We start from the raw sequence: 27195 nt of genomic DNA on the forward strand, positions 1-27195 counted from the left end.
ATCATCGCAAGGAAAAGGAACACTTCAAAGTCCGACTGCTTGCATCATCGTTGCCAAACAAGTAATTTGAATCACAGCTTTTAAAAGAAATATCAAATTAAGAAAGTGCCTGAATTTGTTTCACCCTGACTGTTTGAGGACAGTATTCTTTGCGTTGTTTTACCTTACTTGAATGTTCGAAGTGTTAAGGACTTTGCTTTTAAATCTGCCTCTGAGGCCTAAATAATGGTAAAACCTGAGCTTGTCAGCTGCCCAGTATGAAACACTTTTTAGTGTGTTTTTGGGGGGGGGGGGTTATCCAAGTTTTCCAGACAAGACGTCAAGATTTTGTTAGCCCCCGTGTGGCTTAAGCCCCCTCTAGTTTTACTGGGATTTCTACATAAAAAAAACCTTCAATCAAGTGTTTTTTTATCCTCAAACTCCACTGACATCTCAGTGTTTCCAGCAGATGGGAACATCGTGAGGATGTTTTTTTTTATTAGCACCATAGACTTGGAATGTGAAAGTGAGAATACAGCTCGTGTTTGGGAGGAAGAAATAATCCGCCATTCAAACTTTGTAAAAGCGTGTATAGATTTTTTTTGTATACATTATCAAAATCATTTTCAGCTGGACTTATGTATTGGCTGCTATGTAATTCATGAACAAAACATAGGTTAGAATTAATATTTAAAGAAAAAAAGATTGTATAGTATATTTGTTTTGTAACAAGTTTCTGTAAATAAAATAATTTATACTGCTATTTATATGAAACGATGTGTCTGCCTCTTTTCTATAATAAAAACGGTCAAGGAAACGCGGTGTCAACAGTTAAACAAATTTTATTATATACACAATATAAGAGTCACTTTGTCAGACTACTGGTTCGGGTATACCAAGATGAATAATGCAAGTTCCCCTTGCAGACAAAGATGGCCGCGTTGGTTACATGTTGATGACTCTCGACAACTTCTGGACTCTGTTCAGCAGCAGGTCGCCCTTCTTGATGGTTTCTTGGTACTGCCAGTTTTTGCTATCGGGTCTAGAAAGAAAACAGGAAGAGAGTGTTACAGTTCTGCATCTGGTCATTTCTTCCAGTACTGACGTTTGGAGAATAGTTACATTACCTATTGGTTTCCACAATCTCATTCACTTTATCAATTTTACAGTGGAGACGGCCGGCAGCTATGAATCGGGAGAGTTCCCTGAAGAAAGAGAAGAGATTTAGTTCAGGTAGCAACCACAAAATCTTTGATAACATGAAGCTTCAAAAATAAATAGTTTGGGAAATGTGCTTATTCACTTTTTCTTTCAAAGAATCGACCAGTTATAGTGAACACAAGCTTAACCCTTAGATGCATAAGTGGGTCTTTTTTGAACTGGTGAGGTGGTTTTCTTAGAGCATTTCATATTCCAGCTATTCCTCAAAAAACATGTTTTGGATATGATGCCATTCACATTTTAAGAAATTGTAGTTTTTGTATTACTTCCATAAGTGGGTCAAAAATGACCCGCTTTCGTTTTTTTTTCAAAATGTAAAAATAATGTCTAAAATTATAAATAGTGAAGAATTAAATATAAAATATTTAAGTGATTTTTCTTAACCAAAATGACATAAAAACACATTCTAATACGGGTCCTTTTTGACCCACTTATGGGATAGTGTAGGGTCCAGTCACTCGTGCATCTAAGGGTTAAGACATAATCAGGGATGCAAACTCATCAGGTATGAAAAAGGTGACAAGGATCCGAGCCCCCCGACATATCGGCTTTAAAATGAGGAATAACAGAGGATTTTAGCAGTCAGAACAACTAAAGCAGCAGTTAATAATAACAGAAACGCCAAAGAGTCACATCTAATAGAAATATATTTAAGCATTTATTTTAATTGTGTAGCAGTCAGTTTATAATTTTGGCAGGACTGTTGAGCATTTTGAAAATGTATTTTCATGCCTCTGTGCAAGGCTGTCTTTCTATCTTTATAGCCAGTGGTGTAAAGTAACCAAGTTCATAAACTCAACAAGTACTATACTTGGGTACAATTTTGAGATACTTGTACTTTATTTAAGTATTTCAATGTTTTGCTACTTTGTTCTTCTTCTCCTCTACAGTTCAGAGGTAAATGGTGTACTTTTACTCCACTACATGTATTTAATACCTTTAGTTACTTCACAGATGTGGATGAATGATGTGAAATATAATCAAGTGTTAAATCAGACTTTAGTTCCACCTGGAGTAAATTCACAAGCTACCCTGCAGTATACAAAGTCATTCAAACTAGCTGCACATTTACCAGCTTTGAGAACACTTTCATGATCAATCATTATAAAACATATCATATATATTATTCTGAAATGGACCAATCTGCACAATGACTACTTTTGCTGTTGCTACTTTAACTATATTTTGATGATAATACTTTTCTACTTTTACTTGAGGAACATTTTGAATGCAGGACTTTTACTGTAACAGAGTATTCCTACACTCTGGTACTTCTACTTTTACTCAAGTACAAGACCTGAGTACTTCTACTTGTACTCAAGTACAAGACCTGAGTACTTCAACTTTTACTCAAGAACAAGATCTGAGTACTTCTACTTGTACTCAAGTACAAGATCTGAGTGCTTCTACTTTTACTCAAGTACAAGATACTTATACCACCTCCGTTTATAGGCTATGAAAGAAACTATTTGAAAACGAAGGCTAAAGCTAACGTTAGCAGATAGTGACAATGTATGCTAGTTAGCTAGCTCAACGATTCATTAAATAATATTGCGACAGAAACACTTTTCAGTGCACATCACGCTCTGCTGCTCCGAACACCCCGTTCTAACCAGCGGTCCAGTCTGTGCCACAGTGACTTTGGACCGCACAGTTAATATTAACGAACGCACCGTAGGTAATGTAGCTGCTGAAGCTAGACCCTCATCCCGGAGCAGCAGAGCCTTATTATACATCCATGAGCAGAGCTGACAGGCAGGAAGACTTGTGCTCGCGCTTCATTATAATATATAAAAAAGAACACCATGCGTGTCATGATGGCACATAACAGCTCGCGGCCGCAGATTACTCCGGGTCCCAGACCCCCCCCATACCCCAAAAATATTTTTATTGCAGATCTACATGAATCACACAAACGACCTATTTTGGAATCAAAACGGCGAATTTCGCCGAAAGGTGACAAGTTTGCATCCCTGATAATAGTCTTTATAGTAACCAGATTAACTTCATTCCCTCTGTTTTTAGCCAAAAAACAACACTTTCTATTAACTCAGGAGCTAGGTGGTCGGCAACTAATCGTTAAGTTAATGCGAGCGTGTGAACATTTATCTTGTAGGACAGCCTCTGCCACCAGTCAAGTTTTACATTTTTTAACTAGTCTTCGTTAAGTCTTTTTTAAGAACAACAATGCGGTCACAGATAGCTTTAAAAGAAGTGCCATGTTGTCTGTCATTGAAAAAAGGTTGTTCACAAAAATAGTCTTTGTTAATGAAATGAATACTATGTTGATTCATCTAAAACAATGTATCACTTGAGATTCTCAGGCCGAGGTATACACATGTGCTCTTAAACTGTGAGGTAAAAACTACAGCGAGGATTTGTGCAGTGACAGAGGCTCCAGCGTTGAAGATACATTATTTATCTCCAACAGAACAAGGTGTACATGCACTCACTGGTCGATGAACTCTGTGCTGACTCCGAAGGCCTCGGCCATGTAGCCCAGGGTGAGGGAGCGGTAGGACTCGAGCAGCTGGCTGTACGCCTGGATCCTCATCTCCCTCACATAGTAGCGGTAGTGGGGTGCAAAGAGCCAGTCCTTCTTCATCTCCTGCTCCACCGTGGCTGAGGATCAAAGAGGTCACAGGTCAGGATGTGGCAGAGCAGGAACAAAATAATACAGCAACACATGGATGCAAGTTAAATGTTACTCTGACCTATCAATATATGAAATTACTCGAGAGACCGAAGAGTGCTAAACAGCTAAATGACTCTACAAGTGACCAGATTAAGTGTTTGCTTATAGAGAACCGCAGTGACGCGTCCTAAAACCCGGAAGTAAACTCCTTCCGATTCCTTCGTCAAAAACGCAATGCAATTTCTCCATAGGATTTTGGAAAATAGCTCGAAATAAGGTCTGTGGTTGACACACATTTAAGAGACGGGTCACGTTTTGTTCAGCCGGATAATATCCACATGTCTACCCTACTTTTATAATTTTCTAATCATAAATCTAGTCGCCAGAAGCAAAATGCTAACGTTATGCTATAAACGAACTACAGCAGGGTGCTTCAACGTCACGCCAACTTAAGATCCATATTCAAAAATACAGATTCTAAATGGTACAAGTTGAAGTGTTTGTTTGAACAGTTTGCAGGAGGCAGGTACTTGCTTTCAAGCTGAACAGGGCAAACAAACTTAGCGGGAGTGTTTACGTGTTCGGTGTAATGACGTAAAACGGCCTGGACAATTTCTGTAGTCCTATTCAGCCACATGTTAACAACCATCGTTTTTCAGACACGTAAACTCTTCAAAAATCACCAGCGGGGTCACTGCTGATGGATTTAATGTCGTACAACAAAACGTGATCCGTCTCTTCAATTTGTGTCAAACAGACCTTATTTCGAGCTATTTTCCAAAATCCTATGGAGAAATTGCATTGCTTTTTGTCGAAGGAACCGGACGTGGTAAAAATGCAAACTTACTTCCGGGTTTTAGGACGCGTCACTGCGGTTCTCTATTAGGACAAGAAAATAAAAAGCTTTCCTTACCCAGAGACTGGAAGAAGACGGAGTAACGGCACTCGTACATGGAGAAAAGATACTGGCGTACATTAGGCAGACCGTGCAGCACCTCCAAGATCTCTGCCCCCTTTATGACCTATACAAATAACATGTTTTAGTATCCACAACCTGGGTGAAAGCATAGCACAAATCCAGTAATCATTGACACAAAACGTCCTCGATGGCCTTTTCTGAGTTCTTCTACCTTTTCACGGAGGTCAGGCCTTTTCAGAGCGATCATGCACACGTAGACTGTGTAGGTGACGAAGGTCTTGTAGTCCATGAGCTCGTAGGAGGTGAAGGTGGAGACTGTGTCGAGGAACAGCTCTGCAGCTTGCTTGAAGTCCCTGATGGCCACACAGTACAGACCCTGGTAGACCTTCAGGCGGTTCCTCCGGTCCCAGTCTCCCCCCTCCTCGATAAGGCTGCGGAGAGAAGCAAGCGCACAGAGAGATGCGGATTGGAAATATAACAGGCTGTTGGTGGAGAGATGTTTGAGAACAAAGACATAAGAGCCTTTACCTCTTGGCTTTCTCTGAGTTGCGCGTGATGAGGTCGCTATCCATATAGAAGAGTCCGATCCTCAGCAGGTAGAAGACGATATCTAGTCTGTGACCCAGAGCCACTGTCTTGTCATAAGTCTTCCTGAAGGCTGTGAGAGCACCCTCCTGTGGACGCATGAGACAGAAAGACATTGTCAATAAATCAGCTACTCTGCATTTTATGTTACTACATCCATCTGGCCAAAGATGAACAATAAACGAGCTTTAAGTCAATGGCAGGCAGGAAGGACATCAGTGAGTCATATTTTCCTGGAAAAGGTACACTTATCATTATTATGTTATTAAAACCAAATAGCACACATAACAATGAACAAGTGTGCACCCTGAAGTAAAAAAGGTGTGGATTTATCAACATTTGAAGTGAAGTTTCAGTGCATGTTTTTCATGGTGACATTTCTATTCATTATTAACTCTGACACAAATTTGATTTTGAAAGAAAGGAAAACAACATAGACCCTCTTTACATTATTTGAGTCTGACTACTTGACACTATGTCAGAAAACAAAATATGTTGTCTACAGCTAACCTATATAAAGATGTGTTTATATGACACAGCAATGATATCTGCTCAGGTGTCAAACAGTCACAGAGGATCATCTTACCATAAAACACAACCCACATTTGGCTGGTTTGAATTTTCACAGCTTTATAGGACAATATGCTGAATAGGGAGGATTTACCTTGTCTCCGATTCTGATCAGATATTCAGCTCTGGCCATCATGGCGTCTCGGATCTCGCTCTCTCCCAGGCTCTTCTCTGCGTCCTCAAGGACATCATCCAGGCGCTTCAGCTCCTCCTCGTTGGCCTTCTTCATTTTACTCAGCAGGTCACCGTCCACGGGCCACTTCAGATCCTTACACAGACCCTCATAATACGGTGCCATGTCTGAAACAGAGAGAAAACAAGAGTCGTTTTACCTGTGGACTGGGACAGCTCTCAGTTTTAATAATGTAACTAAAAGCTTTTGCTTCTCATATAGACAGAGAGATCATTTATTCATCCCCAAATATGAATATTTGTTGTGTTCAGGCATTAAGATATTGAAAAGGTGGAATAAAAACGGCCAATATATACATATTTACAGTAGAAAAGACATATCACAAAGAATACACATTTGAATGTTCTATACAGAGAGAAATATACTACAGCAACAGAAATATATAATATACTACAGTTGCAGAAACATATATACATATGATAGTATACAAATAGTTTAATATGAATATATTTACGACCCAGTAAGGTTTAAAACAGAAAAACACTACAGATTTCATTAAAATAAACAAGGTTCTGTTATTTTCTACACTTAAATGCCTTGTAAAAAAACAAAAGGAATGTACTCAAAATCTTACTAAAAGTTGAACAACCCTATGTCTGATTGCTTGTCGGCTAGCTGACGTTTGCTAATAGCGTCAAGCTAACATGCTAATTGGGTTGAGCTGTTTGTTTGTGTTTAGTTGGAATACATTAAAACATATGTATAATAATTTATGAGCAACTAAGCACCCCGTGTATGCGAGTAAATGATCATTAATACCACCAACACCATGTTTATAATGACAACCAGACTATTACTGCTACCGTTACAAGTCACTCAGTGAAATGCTAACTCACTGTTAGCTGTGATAGCGTCCATGAGCTCGGTCTTCACTTTAACGTCCTGTTTGTGCCCGTCCATTGTGAGCAGAAACTTCAGCTGTGCTATCCTCAGATCGGGGTTCTTGGGCAGACCCTCTTCCTCCAGATTTTCCTGAGGCATGTTTGGTTCAGATAATGGTTAAACAAAGAAAAAACGGCTGTCTTTGTGCAATTCACTACTCGCCGTTAACAGCTAGCGTTTGTCAACGATGACTACGGAAAACAGTGACTGTGTTGCTTCCGCCGGAGCGTCAGACAAAGAGGGGGGGAAAGAGCGGAGGACAGGCGGACCATTAATAACCAGGGAATCATTCACTGCCCCCTGCTGGACTGGAGCTGGAACTACACCCCTGTAAATGTATGCACTATGATTTTAGGCTTTATACACAGATGTGTTACTGTACTTTTACTTCTGTTTTGGCTAAATTACACACAAAAAGAGGACATATTAAAATCAAAGTGTTACTTGTAAATTTCACTGCCAAATCAAACTTGAGAAATAAAAAGCTAAATGTATTTTTCTTAGAATACATGCTTAATAATAACCAGAAAGAGTTTATATAATATTTCAAAATGATTATGAAAAAACTCAACGTAAAGTATGTCAAACTTAGTCAAAGTATTGTAGTATGTCGATAATATCATGAAAAAGGTCATACAATTATAGCATGTCAAAATAGGAAAATAAATCTTAGGATAGTTTGTCGAAAATGTAAAGGAAAAAATATCTGTTAGGTTAGTATATTCTCTATACATATATAGATAGTATAGTATGTCGAAATGTATTCAAAAAAAGTTATAGTATAGTACACTTTTGCTTAAAATGTTGGAATAATTTAGTTTTCAGACACATTCCTCTTTTTCCTCTCCAATCATTTCTTCAGAGGTGAAACATATTTTATTCCAACTTTATAGACAACAGTGTATGTTGTATAATACGTCAAATATAGTATACTATGTATTAAAATATGTAAAAGATCATTGCATAGTGTGTTAAATATATCAAGAAGAAATAGTTTTTTAAATACAAAAAAGTCCCAGTGAATACAATTACAACATCCGAGTGTGTTGTATATATAAATTATATATGTATATAATAAGATGAAGAAAAAAAATAGCAAATAGCAATAGGTTGAATAATATGAAATGTTATCCGCCCAGAGAATTCCCGCTGGTTCTGTGGCTGCAGTTTACCTGCTTTCAGATGCATATAAAACAATGCACTTCACGAATGCTTTATAGTGTTTTTATACCATAAATCAAACAGAAAAGCTTTCGTTATAAAGAGTAATAAAAAACGTTGTCATGAAGCCAGGATTGTGAGGTGTCTGCTGGTTACTTTATTTCCTGTCAGATGGTCTGAAAAGTTAATGATAACTTTCCTCAAATGCTTAACAGAGTCCGTATAGTCTGAACATTTATTTTAAGTCCATGCAAGTGAAGACAGAATGGGGAGCTTTCAACAACTGAAACAACTGGTGAGCCACATCTGAATCATCTTTACAATCATCATCTTTATAAATGTATATATTCATGTATATGATATGATATAAGCCATAACAAAATGTGTTTGTGTGAATATCTTTTATAAACATAACTATTTTATTTCTAGACTAAACGGACTTCCTCACACACACATCTGTGTGCAGGGAGCAGGCAGCTCAGCTGATTTCTCCTCCCTGGCTGCAGGCTGATAACAGACAGTTGGGATCGCGGCAAAATTCTCTCTGCAGACCCATTCTCACAGCGTTTATCAACCTTTTTCTTACTCAATATCAAGCCACACTTATTGTTTTTAATCCGGCTGTGAGTTTGTGTGTGCTCAGGATGAGTTTGGCTGTGTTTCGCTGTGTATCCTAAACAAGGAAACAACACCTCCACGGAGCTCAGCGCGATTCACAACGTCCCGACCAATCAGAGCACACTGTGCTCACAGGGAGGGTGGGGGCTGGAGCTTTGGAGCTACAACGAGCCGTTAAAGGCAGAGAGTGAAATTCAGTGAATACACGTAGTTTACAGAGATGCTGTATGAGAAACCAATGTGAGTTTGGAAAATTGCACAATATAAATCTATTCTACAGACCTCAACAATGGAATTATGATCAGTGGAAATGGCCATGACATGGGCCCTTTAATATCAGGAGAAAAAGAAAAACGTTTTTTTAGGCAAGCAGGATATTTTTAAGCGGTCCGATTGAAGCGCCTCATTCAAACCCAAGATTAAGCTGAGTCATTGCACTTTGTCAGTTTCTGAATACATTTTGAACTTGTCAGTCAATGCAAAATGTAGGAAAGGGAATAAACACATTAAGATTTAAAGGTGGGGTAGGTAATTTTGGAGAAACCAGCTCGAGTGTGCAAGAATTTGAAAATACACAACTGGAAAAAATCTGCCACTTCCTTACAGAGCCCCTCCTCCAACACACACGAACGCCCACATGACCAATGAGGGCACGAGATAAGTTTGTGCACAGATGGAAGGCTGACAGGCAGGTAGGCCATCCAGTTATTTTAGCCGGGCCGGCTAAAATGATTGGTCGTGCTTTTTACAGTACTACGGCTTCCACAGATGACATTTTTTTATGGATCTTTTGTCAAAGCACTTAAGATATTCATTGCTATCGGGATGTTAAGAGCATTCCATGCAATATAACAAAAAGTGTATCTCGAGCCGGTTTCTCAAACTTACCTACCCCACCTTTAAGCAAAAGAGATATAGATATACATATATATGACATTTATTAAGTATAATATCATTTTAAAATCAAGTAGAAAGAGGTTTAGCAGTTGTTATGACATGTAATATTGTTGTTTTGTCACACATGCAGGATAGCGACACCTTACAAATATGCTGATTTTATGGAATAAAATGCATTTCTGTGAATCCCAACAGTACATAAAATTATAATAATGATCAAAAACCTTTTAGCAACTACAGCAATAAACCTCAACACACATAATTTCAGCAGTAGTATTTATCCCATAACTTCATATTATAGTAAAACAAATGTTTTGTTGTATCAATAAATTACTTATTTTGCTTTTTTATTATTTCAGTTCATTTTGCTCACATAATGATATACTTTATTAACAATGGGGTATTAGTCATTTTACTAATAAAGGTATATAATAAAGGAGGCTAAAAGTGTTCACCAATAGACTTGTCTGTGTCTAATCATTACATTACGCACCTGTTCACCATGACCTTCGGACCCTAGTCCTTTCCTGGTCCCCTGGCTTCCTTTATTCTATTCTATTTTGTTCTTGTTCTGTTCGCTCCTCATTGTCTGTTTTGTTTTGTCTGTCCACCTGTACAGCGACCTTGGGTCCTGTGAAAGGCGCTTTATAAATTCCATTTATTATTATCATTATTATTATTATTACATTACATTTAATTTAGCTGACGCTTTTATCCAAAGCGACTTACATTCTCCCTGGAGTAACTGAAGGCTAAGTGCCTTACTCAAGGGCACACTAGTGTTCCTGGCGGGATTTGAACTCACAACCTTCCGATCTTCAGCCCACCTCACTATCCATTAGACCACCACTATCCCATAATCACTATTCCCTCTGCTTTGTAGACCCGTGGTAATGCTCTGTTCCTCATCATCATACTGGGAATTGGAGGAACCTTTCAAAATGGCTACCACATCACCGGATTGAGTTCTCCCTCACCGGTTGCTCTCTGTTGAAACCCCCTACACCACATGTTTATGTCCCGTCACTGTATGTTTGAATGTGAAAATAATAAGCACTTTTAATAAAAAATGTTCAAGTTCCACATGCAACATCTGCGTTCAAACTTGCAGTACATTCAGCGCTTCATCAACAGCAGCTGGTACGACAGATATGAAGAGCCTCCGCCTCCACAGACGGTCACCATGATCTGGTCCCTCATCGTCTCCATGTATGCTGTCGGGGGTCTCTTTGGTGCCGTCAGTGTCAAACTGTTCTCTGGCAGGTTTGGAAGGTAAATAAGAGACACCCTCTGCAAAAAGCTGTCCTTTCGCCTTAAAACACCTCACTGAATTATGTATTTCCTAACCAGAAAAAAAGCGATGATCAGCAACAGCATTATTTCCATTGCTGCAGCGGGGGTCATGCTGGCAAGCAAACAGGCTAAATCATATGAAATGATCATAGTGGCAAGGATCCTGTATGGCTTCTCTGCAGGTAAGCTATCAGGACTTTCTCTAAAATAAACAGCACATCATGTTTTCACCTGACTCATGAGATCGCATGACTTGCAGGTTTGGGATGCAGCACCCATGTAATGTACCTGGGAGAGATTGCTCTCATAAAGATAAGAGGGGCAGTGACTCTAACATCAGCCACTTTTTTCTCTCTTGGTAAACTGTTTGGACAGTTTTTTGGATTGAGGTTTGTACCTTTTGTCTATACGTGGGAAATGACAACAGTAATTAGCCATCTTATTCATATCTGAGAATTGTGCATACAAAAACACAACATTGTGAAGGGTTGTTATTTTTTTTAGTGAGATCCTAGGTCGCGAGGACCTGTGGAACGTCGTCCTCTGTGTCCCTGCGTTCTTCTCACTGGTTCAGGTTTTGGTGTTGCCTTTTCTCCCGGAAGCTCCTAGATACTTATTCATAGAGAAAGGCGATGAAAAGGCATGCAAAAAAGGTTAGTATTATCCCACAAATAACTGCACAGTAACCAAAACAGTCTTTTAAAGTCTGAGTAATAAAAACAAAGTAATGCACTACTTGAAATTCTGCTTGTAATATTTGAGGATGAGGTTATTGTGCACAAAATGTGGACTCTTAAAGCTTAAACCGAGCATTTCAGTCGTAATACAGGTTAATTCAAACAGATAGTATGAGAAAATAATGTGTTTTTTACAGAATAAAGCATGTAATCATGCTTTATCAAGTATGAACCACATATTTGCTAAATATGCCCCTTCATGGTCATGTGACAGTGTAGGATGTGGTTTCCCAACACATTTTGGATCATTGAGCCTTTGTTTCCTTATTTTTTCTTATTTTCTTCTATTTTATATCCTTTACATAGTACCAAATATGTCTTGAATGAGAGCAAAAGAGGATTTTCTTTAGTTTTCATTCTCTGTGTCTTTGGTCTTTTTCCTCCCAGCTCTCCAGAGTCTGTGGGGTCAGGGTGACTACGAACAAGAGATGGACGAGATGTTAGCGGAGCAGGCGGCCATCAATGCAGCGCCACCAAAGACCCCTCTGCAACTGCTGAGGGACAGGACTGTCCGATGGCAGCTTCTCACCATGTCCATCATCTACTGGTCCAACCAGCTGTCGGGCATGTCCACGGTAAGGATGGAATCACGGCATCCAAAAGAGCTTTATTCATCTTAAACAATACGATTATCAACCAATGCTTCTCTCTTTCCCAGATCAGTACTTTCTCTTTTGACATCTTCCTGAAGGCAGGCCTACCGAGAGACCAAATCCGCTACGTAACTCTTTGTCTCGGAGTGTTTGAAATCATCACCTCCATCTCCTGTGTGAGTGAACATGAGCTCCTTATCTCCACATCTTCATTGCACTCATGGCTTAGGCCCTCTTTCATGCCCAGGATAACCATTTTTGTCAAATTTTAAATCTTTTTTTTATCTCCCAGGGCCTGTTGATGATTGAGCACATTGGGAGGAGGCCGTTGTTCTGGGGCGGTTATGGTGTCATGGGTGCCAGCTTGGTGTTTGTCACTGTAACGCTCAACCTGAAGGTAAACCTTTAGACACGGACATCTACACAGCTGTGTGAGAGGTCAGAAGATACTCTTTAAAGGGTCATTGTACCCACCTGAGCACATTTTCTTAGCCTTGGTAGTTTCAAGACATTCAGACTTTGAGATATCTTTGAGATAATCTGAGGAGGACTGAAGGACACTAAAGACTCACTGGAACTACTTTCAATCAAAGAAATAGTCCCTGTACTACAAATTAAATTACATTTTATTGCGGTGGATGCCGTAACTGACCTTTTCAGATGTGACATGTAGCAAATGCAAGCTGTGAAAGTGTATTTAAAAATAAACCTCTTACCTTTGATCGTTGCACTGTGCAAAGGCAGCAATTTTTTTTAATGATCTTGATTTTTAGTAAAGCAGACAGTTTTAAGATTCACATGCAACATTTTCTTCTCATGCAGGATTCCAGCGAGCGGGTTCCATACATCACGGCTAGTTTGATCATCCTCTTCATCATCTTCTATTGCGGAGGACCTGGTAAGTTTCCCACAGCAGTTAAGGCCACACGGAGACGAAAACGAAAACAAACCGAATTCGATATCAAAAAAGTCTTAAGAAACGTGTCCGTCCACACGAGACCGCTCGACCCGCTGGAAACACTGTAGTACATATGCCGGGCCTGTAAGTGGCGCTGTACTTCCGCCACAAAATACACCAAAAGCAGCGAATAAGACCCCCCCGAGCATGGTTGCCTGGTTGCCCTTCTGTTTATTCTCCGCGGTGGATTTAGCAACATGTAGTTCATGTTGTTCTCCATGTCCACTTGTTGCTGATGGTTGTGGTAGAGGAGCTGTAGATTTTGCACTAACATCTGTAGCATGGTCAGTAGCGTCTGAAGCACGAAAGCAACCCTGTCATCCGCCATTGTTATTGTTGTTGGCGAAACACATCAGCAATGACGCGGGGTGACGAGGGGGGTGAGCAGCAGAGGTGGGGAGAGGCGGGGCTATGGCGTCATCGTTATCAGGAAATGATCGTATAGGGCGTACACACGGAGCCGTTAGGCCCCCCAGAGCGTTGCGTCCGCAGATCTACCCACCTTGGGAGCCATTATCGTTAGCGTTATCGTTATCTGCGTTTCCCTGTCGGCTTCGTGTGGACGAACTGTCTATACGATAGAGAACTGTAGCGGATACAACCCGTTTCGTCTCCGTGTGGCCGGGGCCTAAGTTTAAGACGTTTACTTGCACAGATAATTAACACCTGTATGTCTCTGCTCTCTCAGGGGGAACCACAGGTACTCTCCACACTGAGCTCTTCATCCAGAGCGACCGGATGGCAGCTTTTGTCCTCATTGGGTCCCAACGCTGGTTTTTCTTCGCTTTGCTGGGACTTGTCTTTCCATTCCTTATTGTGAGTACACACAACTGCAAATCTGCCAAACAGGATTTGCTCATTTACAATAGAAATATTCTTTTGTGTTTTATTTTTACATTTAGTTGTAAAACTTGAACAATCAACAACAGATGAAACTAGAGAAGGCAATTCCTGAATAAATTGCTAGTGGGAATGCTTTATCCTGAAAAGCTGACGCTAAACTGCTATGCTGAAATGTAATGTGTAAAAAGAAAGTGAAGAATTTAGATTGAAATGATACATGAACACTGGGGACTTGAATGTGTGATGAGTGAAGAAAAGAAAGTAAAAAGGCTTGGAAAAGCAGCAGAATATTTGAACTGCAAACTTTTGAACTAACTTGATGGTGAATGATCTGTCGCCATGGCAACGGCATTTGATGACACCCCATAATACGCTTAGATGCGTTGATGGCTACATCGTTACCAAACCTGTGAAGTTTTGGGCTGTTTGGAACATTTTCACTGAAGTTATGAGAAAACCGTGTTTCATGGCGAGCATTGTGTTGCCATGGCAACAGCATTTGAAGAAACCCCATAATTGACGTAGAGCTGTTGAGGGCTGGACCGGTGATATACAAGCGAAGTGTGGGGGACGATCGGACCGTTTCCATTGGACTTACAGCAACATCGTGCTTCATGGCGAGTGGTCTGTCGCCATGGCATTGGCATTTGATGACACCCCATAATATGCTTAGATGCGTTGATGGCTGCATCGTTACCAAACCTGTGAAGTTTTGGGCCGTTTGAAGCATTTTCACTGAAGTTATGAGAAAACCGTGTTTCATGGCGAACATTGTGTTGCCATGGCAACGGCATTTGAAGAAATCTCAAAACTGTCTTGTAGATGTCTTCACGGCTGGACTGTTAGCACACATGTGAATTTTGAGCACTTTTTGAACATTTTCATAGGAGTTAAAGGGACATCATGTTTTATGGCGAGGGATGCGTTTCCATGGAAACGGCATATGGTGAGATTTCAGATTTGACGTAGAGCTGTTGAGGCATGGACCGGTGATATACAAGTGAAGATTGGGAGTAGTAATAATGATCCTGCTTTCGTCTCATTAGTATGCATAAAAAACTGACAGGTCACACCTCTTTGATATGCTAATGACCTCCTTTGTTCGAGGTGTTATAACATGCAGGTGCGATATCGCACCTGCCCGTTATATCCTTATGACGTACAGGTGTCACATCCCCCCTGTCTCCCCCCTGTCTAGCGGTCCCCCTCTCCCCCCTCCACACCCCCCTCCTTCTCCCCCCTCCTGTCCGGTCAACATGTCCATTACAGTTTAAATCTTCCGGACAAAATTAGAAAAGTGCCGGTCAAAGGTCTTCTATGTTATTTATTGAGCTTTGAAACAAATTGATATGATATGATATTAAACAAACTAATTATAATAGATTAATTAACTATTCAAACGTGTACAGTAATTTACAATAACACGGGAATAATAAACGGAGCGCTCTCCCCCTCTCCTGACAACACGCCAGTATCATGCAGCTCACGGATCCAATAATGAGTGACCCGACAGTAAAACTACACATATCTATAACTAGTTTAGGTAGTTTGAGAGGTAATTAAAATAGCTACGTGTGATATTCTAACCTGAAGTGTGTGTTTTGTTCCGCTCACCGCTGCAGGGGATCATGCAGAGATGCGTGTTGACTCGTCAGCAGCAGCTGGTCTCTCCCGTCAGATTAGACTTTACTCGCGTTTATGTCCATATCGATCAGATCTAGCTAGTTCTAGCTAATGATATGACTACCTGCTTATTAAAAGACACCTAAACAATAAGCGTCGCTATGCAACGGGGTGAGGCCACAAAGTATAGCACAGCATTATGCATTTTGTTTACATGCCCACCGGAACCCCGAGGCATTACCAACAGATCAACGCGCAATCAACCCATACAGGACATCTCTTTCTCCACATTATGTGTAGACATTATAATTGCCTATTCTTGTCTGTCACATACTCTTTTGTCTGTCACATACTATTCTTGTCTGTCACATAAGTGGCGCAACTGATGCGGTATTGCGCTAAGGGGATATCATTTTGACCGGACATTCTGACCGGAGAGATTTAGATTTGCCGGTCTTCAGCATATTTTACCGGTCATAGTCCGGTAATTACCGGCTAACGGGAACTCTGGGGTGGAGACAATGAGGCTTGATTTGGATCTGATATGGAAAAACTCTGGTAAGTACCTTTATCATTATAATATCATGTCATTATTTAATGTTGTTTTGTGTGTGTGCGTACAACGAAGTCTCTTTGAGAGGAAAATTATAATTTAAAGATCTTAATACCCCCTTATTGTTTAATTACTTCACACAACTATTAAAGAATCCCTATATGAAGTTACATGAGGCTACATTTACTGGTGTGCTTCCCTAGATTATGTAAATAGTATAATCGTTGCGGGTAAAAGGATAGAGAATTTGCAAGTGATGTTAATGCACTTATCTGATATAAAAAATGCATTCATTTACTTCCAAGAGACCCCTAAACATCTACTTGGGCAATGTGAATTGAACGATAAACCGATCACTGTAAATGAAACGCGGAGAGAAGCAGCAGTGCAAATCGTTAAGTCTATTACCTTGTATGCACTACGACATTAACTTGGTCAAATGTAATATGTCTTTCTGAAAATGTGGCGAATGGTGTGTTTTTCAATTAAACAACCATAACAAATGAAAATGTGTTTTATTTTTGCTTTCATATATAGTAATAGTATTAACTCCTCTGACTAGACTGTACTAAAATAAGACGTTTCACTGTTAAATAAAAATGGAAGTAGAAAATCGAGATAATGATGAGGTTCGTTCTGTATCCAGTAACTATGAACAGCAGTTTGAAAATGTTATTTAACCCTTTAACTCCAATTGACAAATCTAAAATAGCCTCTAGCTTATCTATAAATTTGTGATTTTAACACTTATTCACTGACACAAGGCAGATTATGGCTTTTTTCTCTTGCCAAGATACTTTTAGACACACTTTGAGGTATGCAAAACCTTAAAACTAGAACATGAAGTACATTTTCTGATTAGATTTTTTTTTTTAAAGACTGTTTCTCTAAAAGGCAAGTTTGTGATTTTTAACACTTATTTACTGACACAAGGCCGATTTTGACTTTTTTCTCTTTTCTTGTGTTACCAAGATACTTTTAGATACACTTTGATGTATGCAACACTTAACAAAAGGGTATAATATGAAGTACTTTGTAAGGAATGGGGGTTTCTTCAATACCCCGTTTTTTATTTTTAAAAACACTTGTACAGTTAAATAATGTAGGTTTTCTCTGATATTTTAGTTATTTTCAGCTACCAAGATACTTTTTTGATACACTTTTATGTAGGAACATTTGGCAACTGGTAGAATGTCAATTACTTTGTAACAAATGTATTTTCTTAAAGACTGTGACTCTAAAAGGGAAATTGGTGATTTTAACACTTTTTTTTTTTTCTCCCGTTGTCTTTCACTTACTTTTTGGATACAGTTTTATGTATGACAACTTTACAACTGGTAGAAAGTTGAGTACTTTTTTCTGAACAGATTTTCTTTAAGACTGTGACTCTTAAAGGCAAGACAATCCAGTTTTATGGAAGTAACTTAAATTATTTTTGTTTTTTCTCCTACAAAGATACTTATAGTTACACTTTAATGGATGCAAAACTTTATAACTTGGTAAAATATTCATTATTTTGTAATGAATTGAGTTTTCTTTTTTGTTTTTGTTTTTCAACATACTACTGTACACAATGACTTTTCCATATATATACATATTTTTTTTCTGACAAACTATACTTTGACTCATAGTATTTCATGTTGAAATTATCAAGGAAAAGCCAGTCAATGTTATGTTAACACAAACAAAAGTTCTGTTTTATATGTTGAAATATAATTTAAAAAACAACGATATAGTATTTTCAAGTCTTACTTTAGTGTGGCAAATTTAAGAATAAGTCACATTAAAGTTTGTCATGATTTTCCGTAAAAAAGTCAAGTATAGTTTGTCAAAAGAATATGAAAAAATCATTTTGTAGAGTAGTATGTTGAAAATCTCAGTGTTTAACTGAACACACCTACATGTGATAACAACTCGAACAAAGGGGTAATTAGCATACAAAGGGGGGTCACTAGCATCAGTAGGGGAAAGGTGCTACGAAAATGAACTTTAAGGAGGGGGAAATTGTAAGAATTTCCAAGGTGATAAAAAATATGAACAGAGTTATACCGACTAATTATTTACGGCGTCCGAACGCATACCTCGTCAACCATCTGTTTACAAACTCAAAGATTATGATGGAGAAGAGATCAAGGGGACTTTTTATGAGAAAGAGTTACAAAAAGTGAAGGTAGTACTTTTTTCTGAACAGATTTTCTTTAAGACTGTGACTCTTAAAGGCATTTTCTAGTAAGACAATCCAGTTTTCTGGAAATAACTTAAATTATTTTTGTTTTTTCTCCTACAAAGATACTTATAGTTACACTTTAATGGATGCAAAACTTTATAACTTGGTCAAATATTCATTAATTTGTAATGAAATGAGTTTCTTAAAGAATCAAACTCTAAATGGAGAGTTTGTGATTTTAACACTGTTTCGATGAAACAATGCGGTTTTGATAACTTGACTTGACTAACATAACTTTTTTTTTTAAATACATGTTTTTAGATGCTTTACTTTGATTTCTTTCATGTTATTTTAACAAAACATTACTTTTTTCACATTTTTCAACATACTGTGATATTTGTTTTTCTCTCCTTTTTTCCATTATATTTTTGAAAAACTACACAGTGATTTTTATCAAAATACAACATGCAACTAATACATTATACAATATTACGACTTTTTGCGATATTTACAACACAATATACTTGTACCTTTTTTTTTGTAGGGCTTCAGGATATTTGGCATGTCATGCATAAAACCGGTGTCATCTTTCCTGAAACTGACGTGCTGTCCGTTTTACAAACAAGTTATCTTTCTGCTTCTTCACCCTCTGAATTTTCCTCCCCCGTCCCTCTTCCTTCAGCCATCACAACAACAATCAAGTCAGATCTGTGAAATTAAACACCTCTTCCCAAAGCGTGACTTCCCTATTGAGGGAGTGGGGCAGTAGGGCCTAACCTGATTGGCCTAATATACTAACATGCAGAACGTATGGTATGTTTGAAAAAAGACTAACCATCTATCCAGTTCAAGCTGTCTTTAAGATGCGACATCGCGCTCTGACTTTTGACAGAGGCAACACGATTGTCTGAATGACATTCCAGAATATTTCTTCAGAAACAATTACAACGCGTTAATGAAAAGACTTTGGCTTGCCGACTTCATTACAGTGATTGACCAGAGTCTTAATGATAAAAAACATTTACACGGCTGAATGGAGGATCCAAGGCGCTTCGGAGGCTTTTCTGTACAATCTCAAAAACTGCAGACGCCTCAAGGAGAGACTTGAAAAGATCCATGCCGAGCTGGATGGAGAAGAAGAAGACTAATAACCAGCGGTTGATTGAAGCCAGGATTGTTTTTTTTTTTTTTGATACTTTGACTTTTCTTTAAAGTAAAATAACAAAAATGGGTAACTACTATGGAAAACAATCTGTATATATTTATCAGAATGCAGTCAATACCTGTTTAATAAGTGTGTTGTTGATGACGATTGAAAACAGAATGAGTAGTGACCCCCGTGTAAACAGAATGGCTGAAGTTTGTAAACTTGAAGACATTTTGGATATCGTTCATTCTGGCAGTACTATTCCGGGTCATTGGGAAACGATTGTAAACGAAACATTTAAAGTGGTACTGGAATCTTCATTTCCCGAAACATTCTGTAACATTACCGAAGAAATGAAACAAACACCAAAAGTGTATCATGTGCTCGCATTGTATGCTCTGTTTGTAGATCTAATGCATCTTTGTGTCAAAAACAGCATACACATGAATATTTTGGCCGAAGTGCAAAAACTCCATTATAATATTTCCCTTCATCTGGGGGATTCTGTGCTGGAGAAGATCCTGGGGATGTTGCAATCAGTATAAATGTATTATTGATTCCTATGGGGTGAAAACAATACATTGTAAATATGAAATTCTGCAAATAAAAAGTGTTTTTTACATTTTAAAAAACTGTTGTCTTCAAATCATAGTATAGTATTTCCTACATATCATTTAAAAAAAGAGTCACAGTGTAGAATGTCCGAACATTTATTTTAAAAGTACTAGTATAGTATGTTAAAAGTATCTTGAAAAAAGTCCAAGTATAGTATGTAGTTAAGAATTATATTATATAGTTTGTCTGCAATGTCAGTATAGGATCTCTAAAATGAGAGAAAGTCATAGTATAGTTTGACAAAAAGATCTTGAAAAAGTCATGACATTGTGTGTTGAAATGGTTTTGAATAAAGACATCAGTATTTAAAAAAGTAAATTTGTATCAAGTGCATCAGACAACTCAAATTACTCCATTTGAACCATATTATAAATAAGTAAAGAAGGGTCATAGTATATAGCAGGGCTGTTTAATAGTTTTCGGTTTGTTTCTGAAGAAATATTCTGGAATGTCATTCAGACAATCGTGTTGCCTCTGTCAAAAGTCAGAGCGCGATGTCGCATCTTAAAGACAGCTTGAACTGGATAGATGGTTAGTCTTTTTTCAAACATACCATACGTTCTGCATGTTAGTATATTAGGCCAATCGGGTTAGGCCCTACTGCCCCACTCCCTCAATAGGGAAGTCACGCTTTGGGAAGAGGTGTTTAATTTCACAGATCTGACTTGATTGTTGTTGTGATGACTGAAGGAAGAGGGACGGGGGAGGAAAATTCAGAGGGTGAAGAAGCAGAAAGATAACTTGTTTGTAAAACGGACAGCACGTCAGTTTCAGGAAAGATGACACCGGTTTTATGCATGATATGCCAAATATCCTGAAGCCCTACAAAAAAAAGGTACAAGTATATTGTGTTGTAAATATCGCAAAAAGTCGTAATATTGTATAATGTATTAGTTGCATGTTGTATTTTGATAAAAATCACTGTGTAGTTTTTAAAAAATATAATGGAAAAAAGGAGAGAAAAACAAATATCACAGTATGTTGAAAAATGTGAAAAAAGTAATGTTGTGTTAAAATAACATGAAAGAAATCAAAGTAAAGCATCTAAAAACATATATTTTAAAAAAAATAGTTATGTTAGTCAAGTCAAGTTATCAAAACCGCATTGTTTCATCGAAACAGTGTTAAAATCACAAACTCTCCATTTAGAGTTTGATTCTTTAAGAAACTCATTTCATTACAAATTAATGAATATTTTACCAAGTTATAAAGTTTTGCATCCATTAAAGTGTAACTATAAGTATCTTTGTAGGAGAAAAAACAAAAATAATTTAAGTTATTTCCAGAAAACTGGATTGTCTTACTAGAAAATGCCTTTAAGAGTCACAGTCTTAAAGAAAATCTGTTCAGAAAAAAGTACTACCTTCACTTTTTGTAACTCTTTCTCATAAAAAGTCCCCTTGATCTCTTCTCCATCATAATCTTTGAGTTTGTAAACAGATGGTTGACGAGGTATGCGTTCGGACGCCGTAAATAATTAGTCGGTATAACTCTGTTCATATTTTTTATCACCTTGGAAATTCTTACAATTTCCCCCTCCTTAAAGTTCATTTTCGTAGCACCTTTCCCCTACTGATGCTAGTGACCCCCCTTTGTATGCTAATTACCCCTTTGTTCGAGTTGTTATCACATGTAGGTGTGTTCAGTTAAACACTGAGATTTTCAACATACTACTCTACAAAATGATTTTTTCATATTCTTTTGACAAACTATACTTGACTTTTTTACGGAAAATCATGACAAACTTTAATGTGACTTATTCTTAAATTTGCCATACTAAAGTAAGACTTGAAAATACTATATCGTTGTTTTTTAAATTATATTTCAACATATAAAACAGAACTTTTGTTTGTGTTAACACAACATTGACTGGCTTTTCCTTGATAATTTCAACATGAAATACTATGAGTCAAAGTATAGTTTGTCAGAAAAAAAATATATATATATATGGAAAAGTCATTGTGTACTTAATGTTGAAAAACAAAAACAAAAAAGAAAACTCAATTCATTACAAAATAATGAATATTTTACCAAGTTATAAAGTTTTGCATCCATTAAAGTGTAACTATAAGTATCTTTGTAGGAGAAAAAACAAAAATAATTTAAGTTACTTCCATAAAACTGGATTGTCTTGCCTTTAAGAGTCACAGTCTTAAAGAAAATCTGTTCAGAAAAAAGTACTCAACTTTCTACCAGTTGTAAAGTTGTCATACATAAAACTGTATCCAAAAAGTAAGTGAAAGACAACGGGAGAAAAAAAAAAAGTGTTAAAATCACCAATTTCCCTTTTAGAGTCACAGTCTTTAAGAAAAATACATTTGTTACAAAGTAATTGACATTCTACCAGTTGCCAAATGTTCCTACATAAAAGTGTATCAAAAAAGTATCTTGGTAGCTGAAAATAACTAAAATATCAGAGAAAACCTACATTATTTAACTGTACAAGTGTTTTTAAAAAATAAAAAACGGGGTATTGAAGAAACCCCCATTCCTTACAAAGTACTTCATATTATACCCTTTTGTTAAGTGTTGCATACATCAAAGTGTATCTAAAAGTATCTTGGTAACACAAGAAAAGAGAAAAAAGTCAAAATCGGCCTTGTGTCAGTAAATAAGTGTTAAAAATCACAAACTTGCCTTTTAGAGAAACAGTCTTTAAAAAAAAAAATCTAATCAGAAAATGTACTTCATGTTCTAGTTTTAAGGTTTTGCATACCTCAAAGTGTGTCTAAAAGTATCTTGGCAAGAGAAAAAAGCCATAATCTGCCTTGTGTCAGTGAATAAGTGTTAAAATCACAAACTTATAGATAAGCTAGAGGCTATTTTAGATTTGTCAATTGGAGTTAAAGGGTTAAATAACATTTTCAAACTGCTGTTCATAGTTACTGGATACAGAACGAACCTCATCATTATCTCGATTTTCTACTTCCATTTTTATTTAACAGTGAAACGTCTTATTTTAGTACAGTCTAGTCAGAGGAGTTAATACTATTACTATATATGAAAGCAAAAATAAAACACATTTTCATTTGTTATGGTTGTTTAATTGAAAAACACACCATTCGCCACATTTTCAGAAAGACATATTACATTTGACCAAGTTAATGTCGTAGTGCATACAAGGTAATAGACTTAACGATTTGCACTGCTGCTTCTCTCCGCGTTTCATTTACAGTGATCGGTTTATCGTTCAATTCACATTGCCCAAGTAGATGTTTAGGGGTCTCTTGGAAGTAAATGAATGCATTTTTTATATCAGATAAGTGCATTAACATCACTTGCAAATTCTCTATCCTTTCACCCGCAACGATTATACTATTTACATAATCTAGGGAAGCACACCAGTAAATGTAGCCTCATGTAACTTCATATAGGGATTCTTTAATAGTTGTGTGAAGTAATTAAACAATAAGGGGGTATTAAGATCTTTAAATTATAATTTTCCTCTCAAAGAGACTTCGTTGTATGCACACACACAAAACAACATTAAATAATGACATGATATTATAATGATAAAGGTACTTACCAGAGTTTTTCCAGATCAGATCCAAATCAAGCCTCATTGTCTCCACCCCAGAGTTCCCGTTAGCCGGTAATTACCGGACTATGACCGGTAAAATATGCTGAAGACCGGCAAATCTAAATCTCTCCGGTCAGAATGTCCGGTCAAAATGATATCCCCTTAGCGCAATACCGCATCAGTTGCGCCACTTATGTGACAGACAAGAATAGTATGTGACAGACAAAAGAGTATGTGACAGACAAGAATAGGCAATTATAATGTCTACACATAATGTGGAGAAAGAGATGTCCTGTATGGGTTGATTGCGCGTTGATCTGTTGGTAATGCCTCAGGGTTCCGGTGGGCGTGTAAACAAAATGCATAATGCTGTGCTATACTTTGTGGCCTCACCCCGTTGCATAGCGACGCTTATTGTTTAGGTGTCTTTTAATAAGCAGGTAGTCATATCATTAGCTAGAACTAGCTAGATCTGATCGATATGGACATAAACGCGAGTAAAGTCTAATCTGACGGGAGAGACCAGCTGCTGCTGACGAGTCAACACGCATCTCTGCATGATCCCCTGCAGCGGTGAGCGGAACAAAACACACACTTCAGGTTAGAATATCACACGTAGCTATTTTAATTACCTCTCAAACTACCTAAACTAGTTATAGATTTGTTTAGTTTTACTGTCGGGTCACTCATTATTGGATCCGTGAGCTGCATGATACTGGCGTGTTGTCAGGAGAGGGGGAGAGCGCTCCGTTTATTATTCCCGTGTTATTGTAAATTACTGTACACGTTTGAATAGTTAATTAATCTACTATAATTAGTTTGTTTAATATCATATCATATCAATTTGTTTCAAAGCTCAATAAATAACATAGAAGACCTTTGACCGGCACTTTTCAAATTTTTTCCGGAAGATTTAAACTGTAACGGACATGTTGACCGGACAGGAGGGGGGAGAAGGAGGGGGGGTGGAGGGGGGAGGGGGGGAGCGCTAGACAGGGGGAGACAGGGGGGATGTGACACCTGTACGTCATAAGGATATAACGGGCAGGTGCGATATCGCACCTGCATGTTATAACACCTCGAACAAAGGAGGTCATTAGCATATCAAAGAGGTGTGACCTGTCAGTTTTTTATGCATACTAATGAGACGAAAGCGGGATCATTATTACTACTATTGGGGGACGATTGGACCGTGTCCATTGGACTTACAGCGACATCGTGTTTCATGGCGAGTGGTCTGTCGCCATGGCAACGGCATTTGATGACACCCCATAATATGCTTAGATGCGTTGATGGCTGCATCGTTACCAAACCTGTGAAGTTTTGGGCCGTTTGGAACATTGTGTGTGAGAGAGAGAGTGAGAGAGAGAGAGAGAGAGTGTGTGTGTCTGTGTGTGTCAGAGAGAGAGAGAGAGAGACTGTGTGTGAGAGAGAGAGAGTGTGTGTCTGTGTGTTTGTGAGAGAGAGAGAGAGAGAGTGTGTGTGTGTGTGTGTGTGTGTGTGAGAGAGAGAGAGAGAGAGAGTGTGTGTGTGTGTGAGAGAGAGAGAGATAGTGTGTGTCTGTGTGTTTGTGAGAGAGAGAGAGAGAGAGAGAGAGAGTGTGTGTGTGTGTGTGAGTATGAAATGAACAGTTAGAACTGACTGCTGTCAGTTGGAGTGATGACATCATCGTGTTCCATTACACAGGTGTTTATAGTTGAGCTAACGAGCTCTGTAGAGATCAAAGGTTTGCATTGTTCTGAATGAGAGATAAACCTCTTACATGTGAACGTTTTGTGGAAGAACCATAACAGATATCTGTGAAATTTCAAAACGTGAAGCATGTCAAGGAAGTTGAGTATCTGAAGTGTAATTGTTGTGTACTTTCGGGTTAATAATGTGGCCTTTTTGGCAGTTTAACTAAAGGTGTGCGGCTGCTGCTGTGAGTAAATATCAGCCTGAAATTACAATGGGTTTTAATGGAGACATGTTGAACGTTTTTGTCACTTCATGCCCTCAAGAGGCATTTTGTTTAATTATTTTTGCTTAATTATTTGTCATTTTTCAAGCTACGAGATGTTTTCCTACGTTTGTCATGAAAAAGTATGTCTCAGGAATGTAGGGTTTGGGAATTATGGCAGTTTTAAAAAAAAATATGAAGGCAAATTTCAAGATTTCCTACCCTCTAGCTGTGACATCACGCACTCTAGTTAATGTTAAAATCTGAAGAAAGCCTCTTTACCAAGGTCTGAACAATGTTTAATATCTCTAAAAGTAAGAATCAGATTTAAAAGTTGTGTTACACGAATAATGTCAGAAAGATGTGTAACATTTTAAAGTTGGAATGAGGTTTCTGAGTGAAAGTATGAATGAACAGTTAGCAGTTGAAGTCGCATGAAGATTGTTCAAGTCTGAAGATTTTCTCCATTGACTTCAATGGTTAAAAATGTGATGAATTATGGGATGTATCTCTGGAATTATGAAAGTTATGACAAATCCAAATGATAGCCATCGATTCCCGACCAAGCTGAACGTTTTGATGTTTGAACGGAGTTTCTGCGATGTTGAATGTAGGAGGAGAAGAGGTGCAAAGTTCCGGCGGAATAATAATGATTTTGTCCGTAGAAGAACATATAGTTGGAATGCTGTATCAGCATTCCCACTAAATAACTTGGAGAAACAAATCTCAAAGGTGCCTTCACACAAAAAAAATGCCCCGCTATTAATAATGAAAAAGGGCTTTTTAATAATAAACAAATGCCTCTTATAAAAAAAAGAAATGTATCTTAGATTATAATGAAATGTGTATGAAGAGCATTCATATGAGAAAATCATATGCCTTTGTATGAGGTGTTCATACACAACTCAGGGAAATTGTGATAGCTAAAATGAACTGGCAAAAGGGAAATAACAACAAGAGCCAAAGAATGATGGACCGCCCCAATACTGAAAGACATAAAACATCTCAGCACTTGCCATGAAGTTATGAAGCTCTTATTGATGCTTTCGCCTGTGTTTCCTTTGTCCCAGGACGCCCTGGACTCGTACTGCTTCGTGCTGTTCGCCTGCATGTGCCTGCTGGCTTCTCTCTACACCTTCTTCCTCCTGCCGGAGACTAAAGGGAAGACCCTGCTGGAGATCTCAGAAGAGTTTCAATCCATCACCGTCTGCGGGAAATCCTTCTCAGATGAAATAAAGGCAGCGACCAGGCTATGAGTCAAGAAACGGTGACAACAAGGACATTATTTATGCTTATTTATACCCTTTTTTGAAATACAGGAAGCTAGATTTACTTTGCCACTGAAATGCCAGGCTAAAATGGTTTATTATGAAATATTGTATGAATTGTTTCCTATCAGCATTTGCTGTTGATACAGTAGCATGTCATCAAGCTGCAAGTAATATCCAAAAGATTTAATTACGCGCCCATTTCCAAAGATTTAAAGGTTTTAAGCTTTTAAGGCTAGTATATTCTCTATACATATATAGATAGTATAGTACAGGGGT

The 27195-nt window shown here is 38.0% G+C and overlaps 2 protein-coding genes across 2 annotated transcripts; one reads left to right on the top strand and one right to left on the bottom strand.

Annotated features, from left to right (window-relative positions):
* Positions 1 to 803: 803 nt before the first annotated feature.
* Positions 804 to 7212, bottom strand: psmd6 (proteasome 26S subunit, non-ATPase 6). The gene is made up of 8 exons (XM_034121675.1): positions 6939 to 7212; positions 6004 to 6209; positions 5283 to 5428; positions 4966 to 5185; positions 4749 to 4857; positions 3654 to 3822; positions 1107 to 1184; positions 804 to 1021 (listed from the first exon to the last, which is right to left on the bottom strand). Exons 1-8 carry the CDS (start codon positions 7081 to 7083, stop codon positions 925 to 927), a joined length of 1170 nt encoding a protein of 389 aa, XP_033977566.1. The 5' UTR covers positions 7084 to 7212; the 3' UTR covers positions 804 to 924.
* Positions 7213 to 8398: 1186 nt separating this feature from the next.
* LOC117475580 (solute carrier family 2, facilitated glucose transporter member 9-like) lies at positions 8399 to 26904 on the top strand. Its single transcript, XM_034121873.1, has 12 exons — positions 8399 to 8440; positions 10544 to 10639; positions 10772 to 10932; positions 11011 to 11135; positions 11213 to 11342; positions 11458 to 11606; positions 12078 to 12265; positions 12349 to 12459; positions 12576 to 12680; positions 13106 to 13181; positions 13930 to 14057; positions 26719 to 26904. The coding sequence occupies exons 1-12, from the start codon at positions 8411 to 8413 to the stop codon at positions 26902 to 26904; spliced, it is 1485 nt and encodes a 494-aa protein (XP_033977764.1). The 5' UTR covers positions 8399 to 8410.
* Positions 26905 to 27195: the final 291 nt, after the last annotated feature.

Source organism: Trematomus bernacchii, unplaced genomic scaffold (assembly GCF_902827165.1).
Source record: "Trematomus bernacchii unplaced genomic scaffold, fTreBer1.1, whole genome shotgun sequence".
NCBI lineage: Eukaryota > Metazoa > Chordata > Actinopteri > Perciformes > Nototheniidae > Trematomus > Trematomus bernacchii.